At 43.5% G+C, this 25,729-nt stretch overlaps 1 protein-coding gene across 9 annotated transcripts in view; it reads right to left on the bottom strand.

Annotated features, from left to right (window-relative positions):
• LOC128334016 (cation channel sperm-associated auxiliary subunit beta-like) overlaps window positions 1-25,729 on the bottom strand; it is a 216,076-nt gene that overhangs the window by 22,230 nt on the left and 168,117 nt on the right. For 8 of the 9 annotated variants that reach the window (XM_053270222.1, XM_053270274.1, XM_053270282.1 and 5 more), the window contains 4 exons: window positions 22,302-22,628; window positions 18,835-18,974; window positions 15,757-15,966; window positions 8,467-8,577 (listed from right to left, as the gene is read on the bottom strand). In XM_053270222.1, the coding sequence (XP_053126197.1) occupies window positions 8,467-8,577; window positions 15,757-15,966; window positions 18,835-18,974; window positions 22,302-22,628 (788 nt within the window). The remainder of the gene's footprint in view (window positions 1-8,466; window positions 8,578-15,756; window positions 15,967-18,834; window positions 18,975-22,301; window positions 22,629-25,729) is intronic. The other variant, XM_053270289.1, reaches the window with a different exon arrangement.

Raw genomic sequence — 25,729 nt, 5'->3', positions numbered from 1 at the left:
TCTGGATCCGGGCCTCTCCCTGGTTTCCCAGGTTGAGGGGGTGGCCAGACGTGCCTTTTATCAGCTTCAGCTGATACACCAGCTGCATCTGTTTCTTGAGATGACCTTAGGACAGTGGTACACATGCTGGTAACCTCTAGATTGGACTACTGCAATGCGTTCTATGTGGGACTGCCTTTGTATGTAGTCCGGAAACTGCAGCTGGTTCAGAATGTGGCAGCCAGGTTGGTCTCTGGGTCATCTCAGAGAGACCATATTACCCCTGTATTGAAAGAGCTACACTGACTGTCAATAAGTTTCCTGGCAAAATACAAGATGCTGGTTATAACCCATAAAGCCCTAAACAGCTTGGGCCCTAGGTATTTAAGAGAACGCCTTCTTCAGCATGAACCCCACTGCCTATTGAGATCATCGGGAGAGGTCTGTCTGCAGCTGTCCACGGCTCGTCTGGTTACTACTCGGGGTCGGGCCATCTCAGTTTCTGCCCTGATCCTTTGGAATGTGCTTCCAGCTGAAATAAGAGCTTCCACATCTCTGACAATTTAAAAAAAATCTTTAAAGACACATTTGTTCAACCAGGCTTTTAATTAAATACTGTTTTAATAGTTTTAACTTCATTTTAAAATATTGTTTTAAGGTTTTAAATTCTTATAATGTATGTATGTATGTATTCATCAAACTTATATACCGTCCAAACTTTTATCTCTGGGTGGTTAACATAAAACAATTAAAACACATATAAAAGTTAAAATAAATCAACACTTTAAAATCAACCATAAAATTAAAACAGACAATTTTAAAAAGCTGAGAAAGCTTGGGCGAAAAGATGGGTTTTCAAGTGTTTTTTAAGAATTGCCAGAGATAGGGAGGATCGTATCTCAGTAGGGAGCGCATTCCACAGTCTTGGGGCAGTGACCGAGAAGGCCTGTCTCTGTATAGCCACCAAATGTGTTGGCAGTAACTGCAGACAGACCTCCTCAAATGACTTCAATGGGTGGTGGGGCTAGTAGTGAAGAAGATGCTCTCTTAAATACCAAGGGCCTAAGCCATTTAGGGCTTTATAAGTTATAACTAGCACTTTGTATTTTTTCCAGAAGCCTATTGGCAGCCAGTGTAGCTCCATCAGCAAAGGAGTAATGGGGTCTCTCCGAGATGACTCAGAGACCAACCTGGCTGCCGCATTCTGAACCAACTGAAGTTGGTTCAGAAACCAGGGAGAGGTGTGAATCCAGAAGTACTCCCAGACTGCAAACCTGTTCCTTTTGGGGAAGTGTGACCCCATCTAGAACAGGGAATCAAAATCGTCTCTGGAGTTCTGACCCCGCACAATAAGTACCTCCATCTTATCTGGTTTCAGCTTCAGTTTATTCTCCCTCACCCAGTCCATTACTGCCTCCAGGCAGGCATTTAGGGAGGATATGCCAGCTCCTGAAGAAGTTGACATGGAGAAGTAGATCTGGATGTCATCAGCATACTGGTAACACCCAGCTCCAAATCCCCTGATGATCTCTCCCAGTGGTTTCATGTAGATGTTAAAAAGCATTGGAGAAAGTATGGAGCCCTGAGGGACATCATACTTAAGTTCAGATTTTGAAGAGCAACAATCTCCAGTCGACACCATCTGAAATCTGTCCAAGAGGTGGGAGTAGAACCACTGTAAAACAGTGCCTCCCACCCCCAAAACCCTCAGACGTTCCAGAAGGATACTATGGTCGATAGTATCAAAAGTCGCTGAGAGATCCAAAAGGACCAACAGAGTCACACTTCCTCTGTCAATTCCCAATTGGAGATCATCCATCAGGCTGACCAAGGCAGTCTCCACCCCATAGCCCGCCCCAAAACCAGTTTGAAATGGTCTAGATAATCAATTTCCTCCAAGACTGCCTGGAGCTGAGAGGCCTCCACCCTCTCAATTACTTTGCCCAGCCATGGGAGTTTGGAAACAGGACTATAATTGCTCAACTCTGAGGGATCAATGCAGGCTTCTTTAGAAGAGATCTAATGACTGCCTCCTTAAGACAAGGAGGCATCCTGCCCTCCCTCAGAGAACCATTTATGATTTCTACCAGGCCTCCTACAACAGCTTCCCTGCTAGATAGAACAAGCCATGTTGGACAAGGGTCAAGAGAACAAGTGGTAGGCCTCACCGCTCCAAGCAGCTTGTCCACATCCTCAGGAGTCAAAAACTGAAACCGATCCAGTCAAATCACATAAGAGGAGCTGTTGGGAACCTCCAGTTCAGACATCAAATTAATTGTGGAGTCCTCCATCTATGTCGGCCCGAATCAGAGAGATTTTATCTGTGAAAAACTCTAATTTAAACACATTGCAGCGGGTAACTGATGACTCCAAATTCTGGTTTAAGGGAAGGGGGGCAGATACTAGTTCCCTCACAACCCTGAACAACTCTGCTGGATGTGAACTCGCAGAGGCAATATGGGCAGAAAAGAACCGCCTCTTTGCTGCATGTATTGCCTGAGCATAGATCTTTAAATGTGCTCTATGTCACAATCTGTTGGATTTGAGTCAAGTCTTTCTCCACTTGTGCTCCAGTCACCTGCCTTGCTGTTTCAGGCCCCGTAGATCTTCCGTATACCAAGGGGTCAATTTTGAAGTGGGTCGGAAGGGACGCTTGAGAGCAATCGTGTCTACTGCCCTGGTGAGTAAGTTGTTTTAATTCTCAACCAGGGCATCAACAGGATCACCGGCAAAGCCAACATTAAATCCCTCTAAGGCTTCTTGGAATCCTACTGTATCCAATAACCTCTTTGGGCAGACCATTCTAATAGGCCCCTCGCCCCTGCGGAGGTGGGAAGTGTTTGTAAGTCCAACCTTAACCAGATGGTGGTCCGTCCATGACAATGGGGAAATCACAGGAGTCCCCACCCACAGAGCACCACCCTGATCAGAGTAAAAGACCAAATCTAGCATGTGACCTGCAATATGAGTCAGTCCAGAGACCACTTGGGATAGTCCCATAATTGTCATGGCCACTATGAACTCCTGAGCTGGCCTGGACAGATTGGTCCCAAAATGAACACTGAAGTCCCCCAGCACCAAGAGTCTGGGAGACTCCAATGCGAGTTCCGCGACCAAGTCTGTGAACTCAGCAAGGGATTCTGCTGGGCAGCGGGGCAATCAGTACATCAACAGAAGTCCCAATCTATCCCTGGTCCCCAAACTTAACTAAACACATTCAATATGGTCTGATATCCTAACTTTTTGTTGTCATTTATCTGAACCAATGTTTTAATTTATCATTTATTTGTTTTAACTTTTTGTTTTTGTTGTAAACCACCCAGAGATGTATGTTTGGGGCAGTATAAAATATGTTAAATAAATAAATAAATACATACATACATACATACATAATAGCCACTCTCTTCTTCCTGTATTCTGTACAGGGTCTCAAGTCTTAGAAGTTGGAGTGGATGTATGCAGTACCTGCCAAGCCATCCTAACCTTTGTTATTACAGGAAGCATCGGTAAGTACACTGGTTGAGCCACATTCATCTTCTTCATGAAATTGTAAACAGGACCATCCATATCGCTAACCTTTTCTTTCCAGTCAAGACCAAGCACATCTGCCATCTCAGCAATTTGGAGATGATAAGATTTCATTTCCTCCATCAGGGATATAGAAGCTTCTGTCAGAACATCATCTATAGGGTCTGAGTTACAACCCATTGATTCCATGTCTGAGTCAGATTTGTATCCATCCTCTGAGGATACAGGATCTGCAGAACATGCACTAGGCTTTCCCAAAGATGATGAGCGGGAGCCGGAACCAACACCCTTACTGAGTTGCAAACCCGCAGCAGCCTTGGATGTTGTTTGAGATGATGTTCATGTGCCTCCCATACACACTGTTCTGTTTGTATCACATTCTGTACAAGTCTGTGTTGACATTGAAGTCTTTTGCAGTGGCTTTGGAGTCAACAGCTGGACAGCTGTCTGCACACTTGTGTCCTAAATCAGATGGGACACTCTTATAGACTGTTGTTCAACAGATCCTGGAATAGAGGTTTGCACCGCAGCATCCTGATTCACAACCCTCAGGAGTGACATTTGAGTCACAGTCTGTACTGTATCCTGAATCACAACCCTAGGAGGCATCATTTGAGTTGCAGCTTGAACTTGAGTTTCAGTAACCCTTGGGGGTGTTATTTGCATCACAGCCTGTACTAGTTCCATTCGCATCTTATGAGCCTTCCACTTTTTAAACACTGCATAATCATCAGGATGAACTGGAGTAGAATTTGTAGACATGTCACCCCATCCTCCAATGGGTAGCAGGCCTGCCAACTACGCCCTTGACTGAAATGGGGTCACAGATGGAGTTTTTGGTACTTCCCTTAAATCTTCCTCCTTGACATAGAGATTTTGGCTCAAGAAACCTCGGAATGTCAATACCAAAACCTCAGAATGTCGACGCTCTCCCCGATGTATGTATGTATGTATGTATGTATGTATTTCACACATTTTAATACTCCCCAAAACGCAAGTTCTCTGGGCAGTTTACAACACAATAAAAACAGGCAATAAAAGATTAAAACATTTCAACAATTAAAATTAAAAAGTTAAAAAATACTATTAAAACACAATTAAAATGAAATTAAAACAGTATCTAATTAAAAGCCTGGATGAACAAATGCATCTTGACTGCCCTTTTAAACGTTGTAAGAGATGGAGAGGCTCTTATTTCAACAAGAAGTGTGTTCCAAAGCCTCGGGGCAGCAATGGAGAAGGCCCGTTCCCGAGTAGCCACCAGACGAGCTGGTGGCAACTGCAGACGAACCTCTCCAGATGATCTCAATGGGTGGTGTGGTTCATAGCAAAGAAGGCGTTCTCTTAAATACCCAGAGCCCAAGCTGTTTAGGACTTTATAGGTAATAACCAAAACCTTGTACTCTGCCCGGCATCAAATATATATAGATCAAATATATATATACATCAAATATATCCTTTTGATTCCAGCATCAAAAGGATATACTGGGCTGTTTCAGGATCGAAAACTGCCTCAGTGTCAACATCAGCATAGAACACTACAGGTGACTGATACTCCTGCCTCAACATCAACACAGACATTGGGGTCCTCGGCGTCGATTGGCATTGCCATGGTGAGGGTGCCAGTGACAGAGACACCGTTCGACATCGAGGAGCAGTGTCAGACAAAATAGGAGTCCTTCCCCACTCAGGCATAGGCTTTGATGGCAACGAGTTTGTCAGGCATTGTAATGGTGATGGGTTTGTCAGACATTGTAAGCCAGAAAGAGAAGGGATTATAGTGCTAGGCGGCAACAGATGCCCCTCTTTCCAATGAGTCTTCTCCCTATGTTTTTAATGGGGTGGAGAGCCCTACATATCCTCTTGCCTCCACTTCCCTCTTGGTGGCAAGATGAACAACTCTCAGGCACTTGCCGATTTAGTTACAATGGCCATCTATCCTGAAAACTTCGAAAGTTTCCCTGGAGCCAGAGCTTCCTCCAGCAAAGCTATTCTCAAATGCTCAGCTCTATTTTTCAAGGTTTGCCTAGAAAACAAGCTGCCAACGGAGCATGCAGTGACATTATGGCCTTCTCTCAGACACAGGAGACAAAGGTTGTGGCCGTCCGTTGAGGACAGTTTATCCCCACAACGTGTGCACCTTTTAAAGGTGGTCTTTTCTCTAGGTTTGGGGCTTGTAAAGGACATCCCAGGTATCACCAAGTCAAACAGTCCATGTTCATACACTTTCCAATCACTTAGCTGAGGTACAGTCATCAGATAAACAAAGAATAATCCAACCAGTCCGAGTCAACACAAATAAGCACTACTTTACTTTCCAAAGGGTAGTTCATAACAATGTCCAATCTAATCTGAGTCAAGCAAATATCTAGCAATAAAAGCTTTCTGAGGAGCCTAGACCACCAATGAACCAAGTGCATTGGTGGTCAGAAAGAAACGGAACTGTGAGGTGCCAAAATGCCACTATGAGTAGGCATGAAGCACACACAGTGGTGCCACATGGAGCTAACAATTTCTACCTGAAGTGTTCCACACAGGCATAGAATCCACTTTTATGGTTGTTACTGGATCACAATCCATATCCACAATATATTATGACGGCATTGTCTGACACTTTGCTATAAATCTCCAGTTTGGTAGATGGGAGAGTGACAGGAGGAATGCAAGGAGGAGTGTGAAATTTTTTTAGAAGAGCACAAGTTACCCCTTGATACACCTTGGAGTCATCCCTGACACCAGCACACCTTTATTTATTTATATATATATTTATTTATAGCAGTAGTAGTAGTAGTAGTAGTAGTAGTAGTAGTAGTAGTAGTAGTAATATCCCATCTTCCAAATACAATTTCACAAGTGGAAAATTCACAAAGGAGAATACAATATTAAAAGAATGGCTCATATACTAACACTGTATATGCGAAGAATATCCCACATACGCAAGGGCAATATCCACTGATCCCTCCTTATTGCCCCTGTTGACCTCTGAAAATACATCCCTGAAGAAACATGGGGGGCACTGACAGTAGCAAAAGGAAGGGGAGGGGTTTGGCAGAATTCATCCTCCCCCATTGCACACACATAAAAAAACTTGTGCATGCACAATGTTACTATGTCATCCAAAATACAATAGAGGTGGGCCTCGTTATCCGCAGATTCAGTATCCATGGATTCGCATATCCACGGCTGAATAAAAGACATCCAACCTCGGCATATGTGTGAAAAAAGAGAGGAAAAAAACATGTCCATCTCGCATATCCGTGGGTCAGGGGGTGGGTGGAAATGATTGTGGAGGTCATTTCCAGCCATTTTGTTCATTCGGAGCCACAAAATGGCTCCATTTAAGTTTTTAAAAGGAGAATAATTGGCAATTTGGGGGCATTCCGGGACACAGGATGACTCAGGGGAAGCAGCAAAGCAAGGTAAGAAGCTCCCCCTAGCATTTCCCCCCTAAAATAAGCCAATTTTTGGCCATTTTCAGCCAACTGAGAACGTAGCCCCCACGAATCCAATGCTTTCATGTCTCGCTATTTATGGTTTCCATATCTGTGGCTACAGCTGGGAACAGAACTCCCATGAATATCAAGGTCCACCTGTACAGTCAAAGTAAGCATAATAAGAAAACCAGGAGAGAGCCAAATCAATTATTAAAATATCTCCAGTATATTTTTTAAAAGTTCATTGGAAAACTGTGAAAATCGATCGCTTCTTTCCCATTTTTGGCTTTAGTTTGGTCAACAGCGGCAGCCCAAGATCTCTTCACACCGGAGGCAGGGTGTTAAATGCCATCCCTATTTTACCCCAACCAACAACTGCAGTAATCACTGCCGCTTGATTTAATGTGAATGCTTGAGTGTACTCTCCCCTCTCCCTAATACTTTCCTCTCCTTTGCAGCAGCAATAGCTGCTGTGTGACACACATACCCTCCTCTACTTCCTTGGTGCTGAGCTGATAATGTGGAGGAAGTGGAAGCAGAAATAAGGAAAAGGCATTTGAGTATTGTAAACATTCTATAGAGTGCTTACAGCACTCTGTGTTAAGAGCATAAAGTACTGTAGACACTTTATAGAATATCTACAGTATTCTAATGCACTTTCCTCATTTCTTATTCAGCTCCTTATTATCATTTTTACTGCTAGGGGAGGAGGCAGTAGCAACAGAAAGAAAAAGGAGGAACATAGGAACATAGGAAACTGCCATATACTGAGTCAGACCATTGGTCTATCTAGCTCAGTATTGTCTTCACAGACTGGCAGTGGCTTCTCCAAGGTTGCAGGCAGGAATCTTTCTCAGCCCTATCTTGGAGAAGCCAGGGAGGGAACTTGAAACCTTCTGCTCTTCCCAGAGCGGCTTCATCCCCTGAGGGGAATATCTTACAGTGCTCACACATCAAGTCTCCCATTCATATGCAACCAGGGCAGACCCTGCTTAGCTATAGGGACAAGTCATGCTTGCTACCACAAGACCAGCTCTCCTCTCTGAGAGGAGGAGGTGGTAGTCTGCAGGGAGGGACCAAGTGATGGCAAAGAGCTGTTTGGCTGGTAGGGGAGGGGGTGGCAGAGGAAGTCAGGTAAGCCAGTGGGGGGCACCCAAATAATTCACCACTTGAAATGGCCATGAGACCACCTTGCCTCATGTGAGAACTGGCTCCATTGGTCAAATAAAATATAGCATTTTAACTTTTGTATTAATACCACAGGAACAACAAAGTCCTGATCACCCTGTAAAGGAGACAGGTATCTGCATTCGTATTTTACATGTATGAGGCTAACAAAGGCTGAGTCTTTAAATAGGTGTGGGAAAGAGAACGTCAGATGAAGAACAACACTATCTTCCTTATATAGCATTGTTTTTGTTTAAGTTTAATGAGAATATTTGACTGCAAGGTACAGAAAAGTGATAGCAGTTTTTAAAAAGTGGATGTCCTCCAAAGTTCTATGGGATCAGCTATCAAGACTTACTTTTGATCTTCGAAAATAATCTCTCATTCTAGGTTTGCTAGGGTCAGCATTATAAAAGTTTTCTGTGAGTGGGACAGAAATTCCCAATGTAGATGGTGGCCTGTAGTTCACCTGTGCAAGAACAAACAAAGACAACAGGCAGCCACTCAATACCATCACCCATTTGCTCATCACTAGTTCCACTGATTACATGCCCCACGATTGGACAGGCACATCAGGGAGATTCACAGACTACGCCTATAAATACACTTGACCTACAGCCGGGCACCTAGGAAATTACTACCAGAGCTCAATTAACACCCTAAGTCCCTCAAAAGAAAGCTCTTCCACTTGCTAGCATAAACCTTTCCCTAGACTCTTACTTTCAGGAAGATGTGGTGCCTTTCTGACATTTTAACATTGTGGGCGTTCTCTTGCCATTGCATTGAACAAGTTTTACTGTGGCTCTGGCACAGCAGCACCTGTTACATCTTCATGCTGAAATCTAAATGTTTACACTTGGTTCTGTGAGTTCTAGCAGTTCGGAGCATCTACAGATGGGTGGGTCTTCTGGGCTTCTCTGAGGTCCTAGAGCTTAATGCAGCATCTAGAAATATCTTGCTTCAACTTTTTTTTTTAAAAGGACCTATAAACAAGGATTTTTTTCTGTGTCTGTAACTCAGATACCTTCTGCGGCTTTCAGGGTTCTAGGTCGTGTTCCCTAGATCTAGCTCCTGCCTCCTTCCTCACCCCACCCACCCCACTTCTTCGGATGTGTATGTCTGGGTCTATGCACATTTGTAGGTCCAGGAAAAATGACCAGATATTTGCCAAGGGAGTGGGTGTTGCTTCTACAAAGAGTGATGGGGCTCACTTGGTAGTGGTCCCATGAGGTTCAGGTCTTTATCCTCTCTGTACAACATGATTGGCCAGTGCAGTCTCTATGGTTTTTCTTGGTCTCCGCTCCAAATGTGTCAGAGCCACATCATGCCTCAACCTGTGCTGCTATCCCCTATATGACAATGCACTACTTGATACATTTAATCTATCTATCTATCTATCTATCTATCTATCTATCTATCTATCTATCTATCTATCTATCTATCTATCATGTTTATATACTGCCCAAAACTTACGTCTCTGGATTGTTTTTGGAGGTTTAGAATATTTTTCTCAGAATAAAGTGTTATGCCAATGAGCACTGTTACCACTATTTTCAAAACTGCCTTTAATGATAATGTGTATATAATCTGCATTTTCGTTTGCGACTTCATTGATCTACGATGCCCTAACTTTGTGTCTGCACAGGCCTTTACATTTTTTTATTAGAGTACTGATGCTGACTTCATGCAATTTTATGCTTTAACCACTTACCTGTCCCAAGCCTTCTGAATCTTGCTCCTGCCCTACAGACTTCTCCACACCCCACTGAAACTTGATGCAGCACAGAGCGGAGGCAGCTAGCAAGTAAGGCATTGCTCTGCCTTAGCAGCCTCTCATAACCCTTTAGGGGCCCAAGATCCATAATTCCCGATGAGCCAGGGCATAGAAGGAGCCCTGGTAGATCAGACTGAAGGATAAGAACATAAGAACAGCCCTGTTTCACACAGTGGCCCACCAGATGCCACTGGAAGCCTATAGACAGGAGTTGAGGGCATGCCCTCTCTCCTGCTGTTACTCCCTTGCAACTGGTACTCAGAGGCATCCTGCCATTGAGACTGGAGGTGGCCTATAGCCCTCCTGCTAGTAGCTGTTGATAGATCCTCTGGTCCAGTATCCTGCTTCCCACGATGAGCAACCAGAGACCTCTGAGAAGCCCAGTAGCAGGGCATGAAGGCAAAAGCCCTTCTATGCTATTGTATTGTCCCCAAGCAACTGGTATTTAGTGGCATGTTGCCTGTAAACATGGAAGTTCCACTTAACCCTCTGGGCCCATAGCCACAGATAGCTCCGTGCACTTATCTAACCGTTTTTAAAGCCATCTAGCCTAATGGCCATCATCTAACCACATATGTGGCAGTCAATTCCATTGGATTATTATCCTGAATTTCTTGCCAATCCATTTTTATTGGACAAGCCCAAGTTCTACCATTATGAGAGAGGGAGAAAAACTTCTGTAGCTTTAAAAAAAACACAATGCCTAATTTTATCATGTTAAAAATGATGCTCTTCCTTAGTCATCTCCCCCCCCCCCATTTTGGGAATGTGTCCTCCTAAGTGTGTCATAAAAAATAACATTAAAGGCTCCCATAAGCCCAAAGTGCCCAGTTAAAGAGCACCTTCCAGTTGTCCTCCATAAAGGAAGGGTGGCATCATATCTCTGAACTCCAGGTGCTATGGGGGGGGGGAAACCCTGAAGATTTGCCCTCTTTCCTCCGTTTGTAGGCTTCTCAAATGCATCTGGTTGACTACTGCTTGAAAGAGAATGCTGGACTAAATGGATCTTTGGCCTGATCCAGCAGGGCTTTTCTTATGTTTTAAGGGTAATTCGGTGGTATTTCTCCATCATTTGTGAGTAGATCATTTAATTGGCCACTATGAAGAAATTAGTAAATTATTGTAGGAGGTTGCCCATTGTATCTCTGTGTTAGTCACTGTTCTTCCTTATTTCCAATCAGGATGCACACTCAGACCAATGACTCGTGCAGTTACACAAGGGATGAGCTCATCTGAGGAAGGGTAATGTTTTCTCTCACACTTTCTTTCTGGGAAGATATACGTAAAGTGTTTCCAGTTTTAAGTTAGGGAAAAACTACTTGCACCTTCACAATCAGAAGTTCAGAAAACACTGCCATAGAACATCCAACATGACTTACTACTTAAAAGAAAAAAGGCAGGGGATCCTTGAAGCTGCTGTCTTCTGAACAAATGATATGAAAATCTCTCCTGCCTTGAGAGTCGCCTTTAAAATAAGACGCTTGAGGAACCCAAGGGCTGCCCAAGGGGTCAGGGAACAAGGGGTCAGGGAACAAGTTCGTTCCCTTGAGTCCAAGGTGGCGGCTCTGGAGAAGCTCAGAGAGACAGAGAGGCATGCGGATGAGACCTTCAGGGATGTGGTAGCGGCATCCCACTCTAGGGCTGACAGCTCCGCTGCTTTCAGGGAGAATGAAGGTCTCGGGGAAGGAGGACATTGGTCTGAGGAAGAGCAAAATGCTCCTTTGGAAGGGACTCCTTCCATGGATGATGAGCCCATATTCTCTCGCACAGGGGATACTCCTCCGGGGGGTGGGGGCCTCTTTGTAGCAGATGATTCAATCATTAGAGGTATAGAGAGATGTGTTTGTGACCCACATGTTGACCACACAGTGACTTGCCTGCCTGGTGCGAAGGTTGCGGACATCACGCAACATCTAGATAGGCAGTGCTGGGGAGGAGACAGCTATCGTGGTGCACGTCGGCACCAGCAATGTGGGGAAATGTAGTTGGGAGGTCCTGGAAGCCAAATTTAGGCTGATAGGTAGCATATTGAAGTCCAGGACCTCCAAGATAGCATTCTCAGAAATGCTACCTGTTCCATGCACAGGTACAATGAAACAGGCAGAGCTGAGGGGTTTCAATGCGTGGATGAGACGTTGGTGCCTGGAGGAGGGGTTTAGATTTGTTAGGCACTGGTATATATTTTGGGGCAAGCAAGGCCTGTACAAAAGGGATGGGCTGCACTTGAACCGAGATGGAACCAGATTGCTGGTGCTTAAAATAAAAAAGGTTGCAGAGCAGCTTTTAAAATGATGCCTGGGAAATAGCTGACAGGAGCTGGGCAATATCCGGTTTGGCAAATGCCATCCTTTAAAGTGTGAGAGTATAAAGGATTCAGATGAAACAGAAGGGTACAGAGCAGAATCATATAAAGAGCAGACAGAAGGCTGTGCCAGCTGGTCAAAGAGTCAAAAGAAAGATAGCAGACACCAGGGAAGAGATTCAGTGTATAGGTGCTTATATGCCAATGCCAGAAGCCTCCGAGACGAGATGGGTGAGCTGGATTGCTTGGTTGCTAACACAGAAATAGATATAGTGGGCATAACAGAAGCATGGTGAAACAGTGAGAACCCGTGGGACACTGTTATCCCTGGATATAAACTCTATAGCAGGGGTGTCAAACTGAGGCCCTCCAGATGTTGCTGGCCTACAACTCCCATCATCCCTGGCTACTGGCCATGGTGACTGGGGATGATGGGAGTTGTAGGCCAACAACAGCTGGTGGGCCACAGTTTGACACCCCTGCGCTATAGAAAGGACAGGGAAGGGTGCCTTGGAGATAGAGTAGCACCTTATGTTAAAGAAAGGATAGAATCTAATGAAGTAGAAAACCTAGGTGGACCAGAGTGCTCCACAGAAACCCTGTGGTTGACAATACAAGAAGGCCTGAAAGGAAATGTGCTACTGGGGACATGCTATCGCCCTTTGGATCAAAACGCTGACAGAGATTGGGATTTGCAGGAGGAAATCAGGGAGGCCTCAAGGAGAGGCAGGGCAGTAATAATGGGTGACTTCAATTACCCACACATAGACTGGATAAATTCACGGTTAGGTAATGACAGAGAGCTCAAATTTCTAGATATGCTGAATTACTGTGCCCTAGAACAGTTGGTCTTGGAACCAACCAGAGAGAAGGCGACCTTAGACTTAATCCTGAGTGGCACCCAGGACCTGGTGCGTGATGTCAGTGTCATCAACCCTTTAGGGAACAGTGACCACAGTGCGATCAAAATCAGCATACATGTGGGGAGAGAATCACCAAAGAAGTCTAACACAGACACTTTGAATTTCAGAAGAGGAAATTTCTCCAAAATGAGTATGGTGAAAAGAAAGCTGAAAGGGACAATCAGAAGAGCCATTTTGCTCCAGAATGCATGGAGTTTAGTCAAACCCACAAGACTAGAAGGCCAGTTACAGTAGACTGTATATCCAAAGGGAGAAAAGGTACCACTAAGTCCAGGAGGATGCCAGCATCGCTAACAGTGCCATTAAAGTCACGGAAGTCATAAAAGGGAAGAAGACTTCCTTCTGAAATTGGAAGGCCTACCCAAATGAGAAGAACAGAAAGGAACACAAACTCTTGCAAAAGAAATGCAAGGTGACAATAAGGAAGGCAAAAAGAGAGTTTGAGGAACATTTAGCCAAAAGTATCAAGGGGAATAACAAAAACTTCTTTAAGTACATCAGAAGCAGGAAACCTGCCAGGGAGGCAGTTGGACCGTTGGATAATGAGGGAGTGAAAGGGATTATTAAGGAGGATATGGTGGTTGCAGAGAAGCTAAATGAGTTCTTTGGATCTGTCTTCACGGCAGAGGATACGGAGCATATGCCTGTTCCTGAAACAGGCTTTTCGGGGATGGAGGCTAAAGAACTAAGTCAGATAGAAGTGACAAGAGATGATGTTCTAAACTGTCTGGAAAAACTGAAAACTAGCAAATCATCCAATAGTCCTCAAAGAACTCAAATGTGAAATTGCCAACCCCCTTACTAACATATATAACTTATCCCTTCAATCGGGCTCTGTACCAGAGGACTGGAGAGTAGCAAATGTAACACCGATTTTCAAAAAGGGACTCAGGGGCAATCCGGTAAATTACAGGCCGGTTAGCCTAACGTCCGTTCCAGGCAAATTGATGGAAAGCATCCTCAAGGATAAAATTGTAAAGCACCTAGAAGAACAGGCCCTGCTGGGAGTGAGCCAGCATGGCTTCCGCAAAGGTAAATCTTGCCTCACCAACCTTTTGGACTTCTTTGAGAGTGTCAACGAGTGTGTGGATCAAGGTGATCCAGTTGACATAGTATATCTGGACTTCCAAAAAGCTTTTGACAAAGTTACTCATCAAAGACTCTTGAGGAAACTTAGCAGTCATGGGATAAGAGGACAAATACATGTGTGTGTTGCTAACTGGTTGAAGGACAGGAAACAGAGGGTAGGAATAAATGGAGAGTTTTCACAATGGAGGGAAGTAAGAAGTGGGGTCCCCCAGGGATCTGTACTGAGGCCGGTGCTTTTTAATTTATTCATAAATGATCTAAAAGTAGGGGTAAGCAGTGAGGTGGCCAAATTTGCAGATGATACCAAACTCTTTCGGGTAGTGAAATCCAAAACGGATTGTGAGGAGCTCCAAAAGGATCTCTCTAAACTGGGTAAGTAGGCAACAAAATGGCGAATGCGGTTCATTGTAAGCAAGTGTTAAGTGATGCACATTGTGACAAAAAACCCCAACTTCAAGTAAACGCTGATGGTTTCTGAGCTGTCGGTGACTGACCAGGAGAGGGATCTTGGGGTCATGGTGGAAAGCTCATTGAAAGTTTTGACTCAATGTGCGGCAGTGTGGAAAAAGGCCAATTCCATGCTAGGGATCATTAGGAAGGGGACTGAAAATAAAACGGCTAATATTATAATGCCCTTATACAAAACTACGGTGCAGCCACAGCTGGAGTACTGCGTATAATTCTGGTCACCACATCTAAAAAAGGACATTTTAGAACTGGAAAAGGTGCAGAAGAGAGTAACCAAGATGATCAGGGGCCTAGAGCACCTTTCATATGAGGCAAGGCTACAACACCTGGGACTATTTCGTTTAGAAAAAAGACGACTGCAGGAAGACATGATAGAGAAGAATTTCTCTCTATCCACTTCCTTGACACCATGCATGGTTTTATAGACCTCTGTCACACATAACACCAGAGGTCATCCCATGAAATTGAACCAAGGGTCATCCCATGAAATTGATTGCCGGGAAATTTAGGACCAGCAAACAGAGGTATTTTATCACACAACACATAATCAACTTGTGGAATTCTCTGCCACAAGAAGTGATGACAGCCAGCAACCTGGATTGCTTTAAGAGGGGCTTGGATAACTTCATGGAGGAGAGGTCTATCAACGGCTACTAGTTGGAGGGCTATAGGCCACCTCCAGCCTCCAAGGCAGGATGCCTCTGAGTACCAGTTGCAGCGGAGTAACAGAAGGAGAGAGGACATGCCCTCAACTTCTGCCTGTAGGCTTCCAGCAGCATCTGGTGGGCCACTGTGTGAAACAGGATGTTGGACTAGATGGGCTTTGGGCCTGATCCAGCAGGGCTGTTCTTATGTTCTTATGTGCACTGATGCCCCCAGTGCTTCTCTTTCTTTCTCTTTCTTTCACAGACCACACTTGAGTTAGCCTGACTCTCATGTACTGTCACTGAACTCTGGAACCAAACATCCTGTAATTTTTAAAGAAGATAAACACATATCATTCCCTGTCTCTTTCTTGAGCTTTTAAGAGAAGGGCAGGAAACAAGTCTAAACAGAATAAATGAATAATCTGTCAGACCTTAGAATTCTTACCGGCAGGTTCTTTAAGAGGTGGGAAACAGCAGAGACATTATGCTTAGTCTGGTCTTCTCCAGAAAGCCAGTCTGAAGCAGCGATTGGAACATGTAGAACATAATGCATTGTTTTAAGGTAGGAGCAGGAATTCTTCAGTGTCAAGATAATGGTTGTGACATCACAAACGAGGGATGCTTGTGTTACTATGACAGCTAGAGAGGTTTTACCCTAGGGATATTGATAAAAATGCAGTTTAATCTTTTTCTAAGATAAATGAATAATTATATTCCAATCATAGGGTCTTCTCCATAAAATATAGCCATTAAAATAACACATACACATTTGTACTGCCTGCATAGTGCATACTGGGGAAAATTCCAGAAGCTGTCCTTAATCCAAGTGGTTCTAGAAAACCTATTTGACAACTACCTCTCCCATATGTGCTGTAGGACCGGGGTGACCAGAGTTCATATTCCTGTTCAATCATGAAACTCAGTAGATGACTCTGGGACAGTTACTTATCTCTCACACTTTGTGCAGATCTTACTTATTATTTCAACACATAGTCCCTGTAATTCTGTTCTTGTGGATGTTAATCAGTGAATAAGTGCTTCAGCCACTTCCTCCTTTTCCATCAGTCCAAGAATGAATGGGAGAGAAGAGTTATGCTCCCTGGGATTGAAATACTGCACTGCCATGTCAATAGTTTCTGTGTTTGCCCCTGCATATGTGTAAGGAATAAAAAGATTTTGTCAGCTGGCGAGAGGCCTGATCAACAGCTGGTGAGAGGCCTGAGCTGAGCCTGTTGTGCAATAGCTGACTTTATAGTCCAGGGACATTATTTAATAGACAGAGTTGTATGTACTCTATGTCCTATGTATGTAACTCCATTTTAAGGCAAAGGGAGATCTGATTTTTGCACACCAGTAACCCAAATTTTGTACTATAAAAGATAAATTCTGTCATGTGACATTCAATTATGTACATCAGACTTCCCATTGGCTTGGTTGGAGGGGACATATAAAATGATACCTTATTGTACGCCTGCTCAACTTCAGTCCCCCAGCTGTTTTTTTATTACAACTCCCATAATCCCCAGCCACAGTGGACAATAGATAGGGATTTTTAGGCCAACATCTGTAGGAGGGCCGAAGTTGAGCAGACCTGCCCTATCACCTGCACAATCAAATGAAGGGTCAGATGAAGTTGAAAATTTGGCTCATATTCTACTCTATTGTAGATTTTATAGCATTCCCCATAGCGAATTGATTTTACCTCTGCTAGAGAACTTACAGGAAAGATCAATGCATTTTAATGTAAGCTATCTTCTTTCAGATAAGAGTATATATGTTCCTGTTGTGTTGCCAAATGTTGTGCCATTTCACACAAGATTCATCAAGTAATGCTGAGGGCTCCCCCAATCAGTTAGTTAAGGATGTGTTCCTGGTCTGGGTGAACTTTTATCTAAATGTATCCATGACAACTGACAGACTGTACCAACTGCATTGAATGTAGATTTTTACTATAATGTTGAAATCTGGTCAAGTACCACAATGAAGATATTCATTTATTCACATCAAACTTCGCCACATATGTATGGTAGTTTTTGTCTGCATTTGCAAGTCATGGAAGGGGCGATGTGCTCTTCAGGGTTCTAAAGCCTCATTTTCTGGTTATTGGAAGTCCTACTGACTGAGCTACCTTCAGAGATCTAATCAGGCTGTCCATCTTGAGGTTCATTGTTGCACTAAAGAAAACTAAAATGTTTTCTTGCACTTGCTAATAGGACAAGATGCAATTTAGAATTGCTTTCTTGGAGGTAAAGATTCTGAGAAGAAAAAGCATCTGATGTTTAGGACAACCAAATGATATCAGAACAACTGGTGACATTTCACAGATATTTTGATATCCCCTGGATTTCTGAGATACATAAGTGAAAGAACAGAATTCTATTTGAAGGTAATACTAAATAAGGATATTTCAGTAGATAAGATGTCAGAACCCACTTAGACTCTGACCCAGAGGTGACCCTCTCAATGTAGGAGAATGAGCATGCCCCATCCAAGACCCCCAACCCTAACATAAGCCCCCTACAGCCAACAGACCTGGAGCAGCCAGAGTGCATTGCCCCTCATGCAGTTGCCTCTCAAAGAATCTCTAGGGACCTGGTACCCTGACCACCCCCAGTGAGGCTCCTGCCCCATCCTTAGAAACCCTTCTGTCATCCCCTAGTCCCCAACAGTGGAGGCAGTGCTATGTTAGGGCTGATCTTCAGCTTCAAAGGCAGAGTGCTCACCTGACCATTCAGGGTTTCTCTTCCAATGGGCCTAACTAGGAGGTGGGCACTGGGTGGGGAGCTCAGGTGTCTCCTCTAGAGCAGGGCTGGTTTGAAGATCCTGGAAGAAGTGGGACTATTTCTAGTTCTATAACAACTTCAGTTGGCACCAGCCTTGTGCGGGTTCAACAACCCCCTTTATGAGTTTGTAGTTCCACCTGTCTAGCTAGAACTGTGTGAGGTTATAAGGGCAAGAAGATTATTGCAAAATATAAAACAATAAAGCTTCTGGTCCCTGGCAGAATTTTGGGGGATGCTATATATATTTTAGGAAAATCTTACCACCACCACCCCCATCTGTACTCAAGTTCAAGATAGCAATAAACTACCAGAAAAAAGGCACATACAATTCTTATACCAATATATACCTAGCATCTCAGGAATGATACAGACCTATCTTTCTTTTGGGTGTCAACTATAAGATAATAGCACCCATATTGGTAAATCATTTCAAATATGGTTGTAGGTTATTCATGCAAGTATAAGAAAACAGTTATGCCAGGGAGAAGATTGAGAAGCAATGCAAGGAAACTAATTAACATGATACTACCTACAAAATGTAAGCATGATTAGCCTTTCTTGATACTTAGGAAGTATTTGATTGTTGGAATGAGGATTGTATGGTTTAAAACAAATATAAATTTATAGCGTGGTACAGATATATTTGAGAGAACAGCAATAGCATAACATTCTGAAGTCAGAATTATTAAACTTGTGTGTGCTTTATTAAGAAGTCCTGAATAAATCTGGTATACTGTTACCTGTTCAAAAAATTTACTATGGACCATGATTTCCATTATATAACTATCAGTGTTGTCCCAGTGATTTTCTGTACTCACATCCAGTAGAGAGGGCCTCCCAACTACTATCATCATTAGGGGCATATGAAATACTGGATAGGCTGTGAAATGAAACAGCAATGGAGATAATGCTTAATGTTGTGGGGAAACCTCATACAGGACAAGCCAAAGCCCCTTACTGAGTCAGAACAACATTGATTGAGCATTTCGGCTACACCCAGTGTAATTTCTTTTTTATACACAGCCTGTGCAAGAATACACATAAAAATATGTTGGAATGAAAACACCACATTTATTTTTAGAAAAGATGCAACAATAAGGCACCCACAGGATACCTTGTTCATTCTAAAATCTATGTGAATTGTTCATTCTGAATTAACCCTTCTTCCTTTATACTGGTATGGAGGAAAAATACCAGGTCAGCAAGTGTGGAGGGTCAGCAACTGCTGGAATTAGCTGGAGAGATCTCATCACCAACATTAGCATTATGTCTGGGACTTCATGAAGAACTGTTTGTCTCAGAAAGCTGGACCAGGGCACATATAGTACCTATAAGTACTTGTATATTTTCAAAATGGAAGGAAGATTCAGAAAAATCAAAGATCAGTTAGTTACCCTGATGTATGCAGGTGAAACTCGGAAAATTAGAATATCGTGCAAAAGTCCATTAATTTCAGTAATGCAAATTAAAAGGTGAAACTGATATATGAGACAGACGCATTACATGCAAAGCGAGATAAGTCAAGCCTTAATTTGTTATAATTGTGATGATCATGGCGTACAGCTCATGAAAACCCCAAATCCACAATCTCAGAAAATTAGAATATTACATGGAATCAAGAAGACAAGGATTGAAGAATAGAACAATATCGGACCTCCGAAAAGTATACAGTGTACTGTGCTTGATTGGCCAGCAAACTCGCCTGACCTGACCCCATAGAGAATCTATGGGGCATTGCCAAGAGAAGGATGAGAGACATGAGACCAAACAATGCAGAATTGCTGAAGGCCGCTAATGAAGCATCCTGGTCTTCCATAACACCTCATCAGTGCCACAGGCTGATAGCATCCATGCCACGCCGCATTGAGACAGTAATTGCTGCAAAAGGGGCCCAAACCAAGTACTGAATACATATGCATGCTTATACTTTTCAGAGGTCCAATATTGTTCTGTTCTTCAATCCTTGTCTTCTTGATTCCATGTAATATTCTAATTTTCTGAGATTGTGGATTTGGGGTTTTCATGAGCTGTACGCCATGATCATCACAATTATAACAAATTAAGGCTTGACTTATCTCGCTTTGCATGTAATGCGTCTGTCTCATATATCAGTTTCACCTTTTAATTTGCATTACTGAAATTAATGGACTTTTGCACAATATTCTAATTTTCCGAGTTTCACCTGTAATTCATCGGGGGAAATCGTAAAGCTAAACAAGGTATTAATTGGGGCTGTGCTAATCACTGAAAATAGTAGAGGCTAGGTTTATCTGTTTGTTATAGACTGTAGATACACACGAGGCCAAAGGCATTCAGTTCATAAAATAGCTAATAGTGATTAATCTATACGTATGGTGGGAGACTGGGATCATGCTGGCTCAGCTATCCCAGATAACATAACCCACCACTGCCTAACATTTCTTAGACTTCACATGTGCATAAGGATTTATTTGCATAAGGACTTGTATGAATAGGTTATTGAATGGCATGCTATTTTGATAATTTTAATTTTGTAAACTGCTTTGGTTCTTTTCTTAGAGGTGAGGTAAAAGTATTCTTAAATATATGAAACAAGGCTTACATCTGCAGAGCCTACCATAAAAGGCCCAATCAGTGCACCAGAACATAGACGCATCCTCTGATGGCTGAGGGTACACACCATTGGGGCAGAGCAGGCCAAATCAACCCCAATCCCCACCATGACTATGGATTAAATGTATGCACGAGGCCTGTGTATATAAGGCCCAATTTATCTAAAGCTAGTAATCATTACATCTCATAGAAAGCAGTGGAACAAGCTAGTTGTGACTAATGTTCTATTGCTTTCAATGGGACTTAGGATGGACTTTAATTGAACGGCAACCATGGAATGCATAGTCCTTGCCTCATGCTGGCTTTAAAGTCTTGGAGTAAAGTAAAACCACTTTCAAAGCTCTAATGTGAATGTCCACTCCAAATGTGAAGTCTAGGACATTTGTTCAATTTTCTCTCCAAATTATTTCCTTCATTAACAGAATTGATATGCAATGCAAAAGCATGAAAGAAGTTAAAATGCACATTTAAGAGTACGTACAAAAATGCCCTACATCTGTGAGAGTTAAGGCAGCATGGCTCTTAAACTTCTTAATCTTAATCTATGTTTCAACTTACTTTGCAACTATGTTTCAACTTACTTTGACTAAAGAATGGCTAATAATTATTCAAAGCAAACGTTGGGGGCGGGGGGGGGGAGTCACTTTGAACAACTAGTAAAGAAGTGGTTAGATGTACTATTAAGTTCTGTATCCCCTTTTCCAGTTAGGAAATGGCTCCCAAATTTCCATGGTCATAGGAAATGGACTACCCATGTAAAAGGTCAAGATTATGGCCTGGTACACAATTAACACATAAGATTGAGTCTACATATGAAGGCCAGATTTTGCTGAAAAATCTGTAAAAGTAAAATAGTTTATCTACACATCAAAGACTGTGGTAGACATCTTATAGAGCATTATCAGAGTTTGTGCTGCATGGCCATCTCAGTGTTTTTTACCTTTGTCCTAGAGGGCCTTTAGGGAGGGGAAGGGGTTACATATCACCCTTGGCCTCTTCCTCTGGGTCTTGTTCACCCAGCTGGACTCCTTTCTGCGAGCACCAGCCATTACTTCTCCTGTCTCGCCTATGGCACTGTCCTGTCCAGTTTTAAAGAGTTCAACACTCTGGTGGCGCAGTGGTAAAACTGCCGCCCTGTAACCAGAAGGTTGCAAGTTCGATCCTGACCAGGGGCTCAAGGTTGACTCAGCCTTCCATCCTTCCGAGGTCGGTAAAATGAGTACCCAGAATGTTGGGGGGCAATATGCTAAATCATTGTAAACCGCTTAGAGAGCTTCCAGCTATAGAGCGGTATATAAATGTAAGTGCTATTGCTATTGCTAACACAAGAGCAACACCCTTATGAGAACTCCTGGTCTTTTCAAAATGTTGCCCAAGTCTCACAAGGTCTCCCCAGGCTACTTTTGCAATGGCATTTATTGATCTCAACCAGCTTTTCCTACACTTCTGCCTGCCTCTGCTCCGCCCCTCAACCCGATCCAGTGGTGCCAGTAAAGAACTGGCCACTTATGCTCCTTTCAGAGCCTGGCCCACCATGCTGGTGTTACAAATCCTGACTATGGAAAGTGGGAAGCTATGTCTATGGCTTCAATATGCAGCAATCCAAAGGCCTCACCTATATTTACTGGAGTTACTCTGAACTTAAAATGCAGTTTTGATCCAAGATCCAAGTATCTAATGGCATTGAGTGTTAGTTCGTCAGGCTGTTGTATCGTATATCTACATCTGTCAACAAGAATGCTCCAATGTCTTTTATTCTGAGTGCCAAAGTCATACAAGAACCACGTCCCGCTTTCAAAGACTTTGTTTACAGGTACTATAATAGGCATAGTGGCATCTCCTAAAGCATTGAGATCATCCTGAATCGCAACAATGAGGAAACTGCTAGCACCTGGAATCACCACAGTTTTCTCACGATCAGATGCTTTAAATACATTAGGCCCTGGGGGGAAAAAAATTCTTGTCAGCTAATACATGAGAATATAGAAGATGTTTACTGCTTACAGGGGACATAAGTTAAGACAGACAATTATAATTTCTATGCTTTTTAGGCACTTCAGTCCATTTGTGAGTGCTGAGTCTCTTAAACAGAAGGTTTTTTAAATCCCAGAACTGGGTAACAATGAGTTGATTAGGGTATATCCGTGTGTATCCTCAGATCAACTTTTTGTGAACACAGTTCAAGTGATCATACTAAGAAAGCAAAAAATGTCTGCTTCTGACTACAAGTGAGCTGTACATTAAAGCTGTAATTTTTTCAAATACAAAAATATGTCCATATACTTCTTTAATCACTTTTCACGTTGTGAAAAAGAATCTGCACAGGTCTCTAAACCAGGCAAAGCTGGTTTCAGTTCACCACAGCTCTGAAATGCTTGACCCCCCACCAGTTTTCTTAAGGTATTTTAAGGGTTTCCTCCTGTTCTGTATGGGGTTGCACTCCCTCTGAAAGAGCAGGTTCGCAACTTGGGATCTAGCACTGCTCTTAGAGAATCAGGTGGAAGCAGAGCCAGAAGTGCCTTGGTACAACTCTGGCTGTTGTGCCAGCTATGCCCCTTCGTTTAGAAGGCCGATCTAGCCTCTATCACTTATGCCTTAGTCCCATCATGTTTAGTTTATTGCAATGCACTCTATGGGGGGGGGCTGCCCTTGAAAGGTATCCTGCACCATACAGATGGTGTAGAATGCAACAACCAGATGACTACCTGGAGATGCCTCATAGTACATCAATCTTGAAGATACTGCACTGGCTGTCAGTCAGTTTCTGGATACAATTCAAGGTGCTGGTTATCTGTCTATATAATTCTCTAAGGTGTACCCATGGCTAATCCTGTGTGTAGCAGCTCTCACGAGAGTTCACCAGCAGAAGCACCGTGGTGATTGGGCAGTGGAGATTCCATATGCAGATAGGGAGGAGGAGTCTGGGAGAACTGAAGCACCATGGTGATCGGGCAGTGGAGATTCCTTATGCAGATAGGGAGGAGGAGCCTGTGGCACCGTGATGATTGGGCAGTGGGGATTCCATATGCAAATAGAGAGCAGGAGCTTGTGATGGTTAAGGTCAGTTGGAATGCAATTGTTACTGGTTGGAAGATATTCTTGATTGTAGAGGAGAAGAAAATATATATCTATATATCTATAAGGATAGTGGGTAGCGGTCTGCGAAGAGAGGGGTCATGAGGGAGGAAAGAACCCCTTCAGGAGTAGGAAGCTGCTGTTGTGTGAATTAGATAAGGCACAAGATGAACAAGATCTTTTAACTCAGGAAGGGAGAGGGAGGGAGGGAGAGAGAGAGAGAGAAGGAAGGGAGAGGGATGGGCCCAAGCCTGTCAGTAGCCTGAGGGGAACAAGCAGCCATGGCGGCGCCTATTGACAGCAAGAAAGGACTCAGTCCTTCTTCTGGGGACACTGCTGTTGTTTGGGGTTACCGAGGCCATTGGTGGCAGCAGGCAGGTAGGCAAGGGATGGGCTCGGGCCTGTCAGCAGCCTGAGGGGAATGAGCGGCTATGGCTGTGGCGGCAGTGAGGAAGGGCCCGGTCAACCGCTACTGCTGCTACTCCTGTTGAGAGGAGCAGGAACGGGGTGAGGATGGGGAGGTCTCTGGGGATAGGGGGCTGCAGCTTGGCCAATAGGAGCTAGCAATGCTGCACCTGTGACCAAGAGGGGTGATGGGGGATGGAGTAAAGGGATGGAGGAGGAGGAGCAGGAGTGCGGCTCAGCTGAGGGTGGAGAGATCTCTGTGGAAAAGGGAGCTCTGGCAGGGGGTGAGGGGAGCAATCAAGTACTGGTGTGCAGATGCTCTGCGCGGGTTAAGCTAGTTACCTTTGAAGCACTAAATTACTTGGGTGCCCAGTAATTACCTTAAGGACTGCCTGTTTCCAGCTGAATCAATCCACTTGACAAGAGGGTTCTTCTCCATTTGCTAGCAATTTCTAAAGCTTGATTGTAGAGAACATAGGTCATGGCCTTCTGGGTGATTGACCCCAGACTGTGGAACCTGCTCTCAGGTGAGATCTGCATGGATCCCTTACATCCAGTCTTTCAAAGGAAACTGAAGAATACCCTTTTTATTCATTTGCAAATGAGTAGTTGTTCTCCAATTCCCTTTTAGTTGGTTATAGCTGTGTTTGTTGATTTTTTAAAAATGCATTTAACACAATTTTATTATAGTTTTATTAGTTTGTAGGTTTTAATTTGTTGTTCGCTGCCTGGGTTCTCAGGGTACAATAATACATAATACAAATACTACATACATACATACATACATACATACTAAATGCCCATTAGCTAAGCAGCCATCCACTACTAAGCTATTGCAGAATCTAGTGAAAGTAACATCTCTTTATGTTGTATAACATAATATTTTAGCTTTTAGTAATACAGCCCAGGAATTCTCAAGCTATGTTCTGCAAGAGAACTGCTAGTGTACTATGAGGAATAAAAGATTATATAAAAGCCTCTTGTGAGCCCAAAGTGCCCACTATGAAGTGCCTGCTGTGTCTCTGCATGATTCATTACTTTGGCTTTGCCTCCTGCTCTATTGGATGGGATTGCATGAGTCAATGAAAAGATGTAGAAGCATTAACAACCTCAGAAGAGACTATTTTTTGTATCTCTTCATGAATTGCTCTTTGGGGCTTGCCTCTTCAGTCAGAAAGCACATTCAGAAAAATAGAGGGGCCAAGTTCAGATGTAACACCAAACCGGAGTTAAACAGGGCAGAGGTTGGAACTCCAGTATGTGCAAATGCATGAAACTGCTGTTTCAGGCCAAAAGCGACCTGAGGTTTGCCTCACCAAACTCCAATTTGAACCTTTGATTTGCACAAAGGCTTGCTGCCGAGACCTCTGGTTTGGCCGAAGGGTTATGTCCGAACCCAGGCGCTGCCACAACCATGGGTTTGTGCTGATTTTGAAACTGTGATAATAGAGGCAACGGTGCAGATGTGCCCGGAATCACACATGCTCCATGCCTGTGGTGCATCTCACTGGCTGCCTCTCCGAGCACCTGCCCTGCCCTTCCTATCACCTATCCTGCTATGGA

Source organism: Hemicordylus capensis, chromosome 1 (assembly GCF_027244095.1).
Source record: "Hemicordylus capensis ecotype Gifberg chromosome 1, rHemCap1.1.pri, whole genome shotgun sequence".
Taxonomy (NCBI): Eukaryota; Metazoa; Chordata; class Lepidosauria; order Squamata; family Cordylidae; genus Hemicordylus; species Hemicordylus capensis.
The sequence above is the reverse complement of the archived record's forward strand: the minus strand, read 5'-3'. Positions and strand labels throughout refer to the sequence as shown.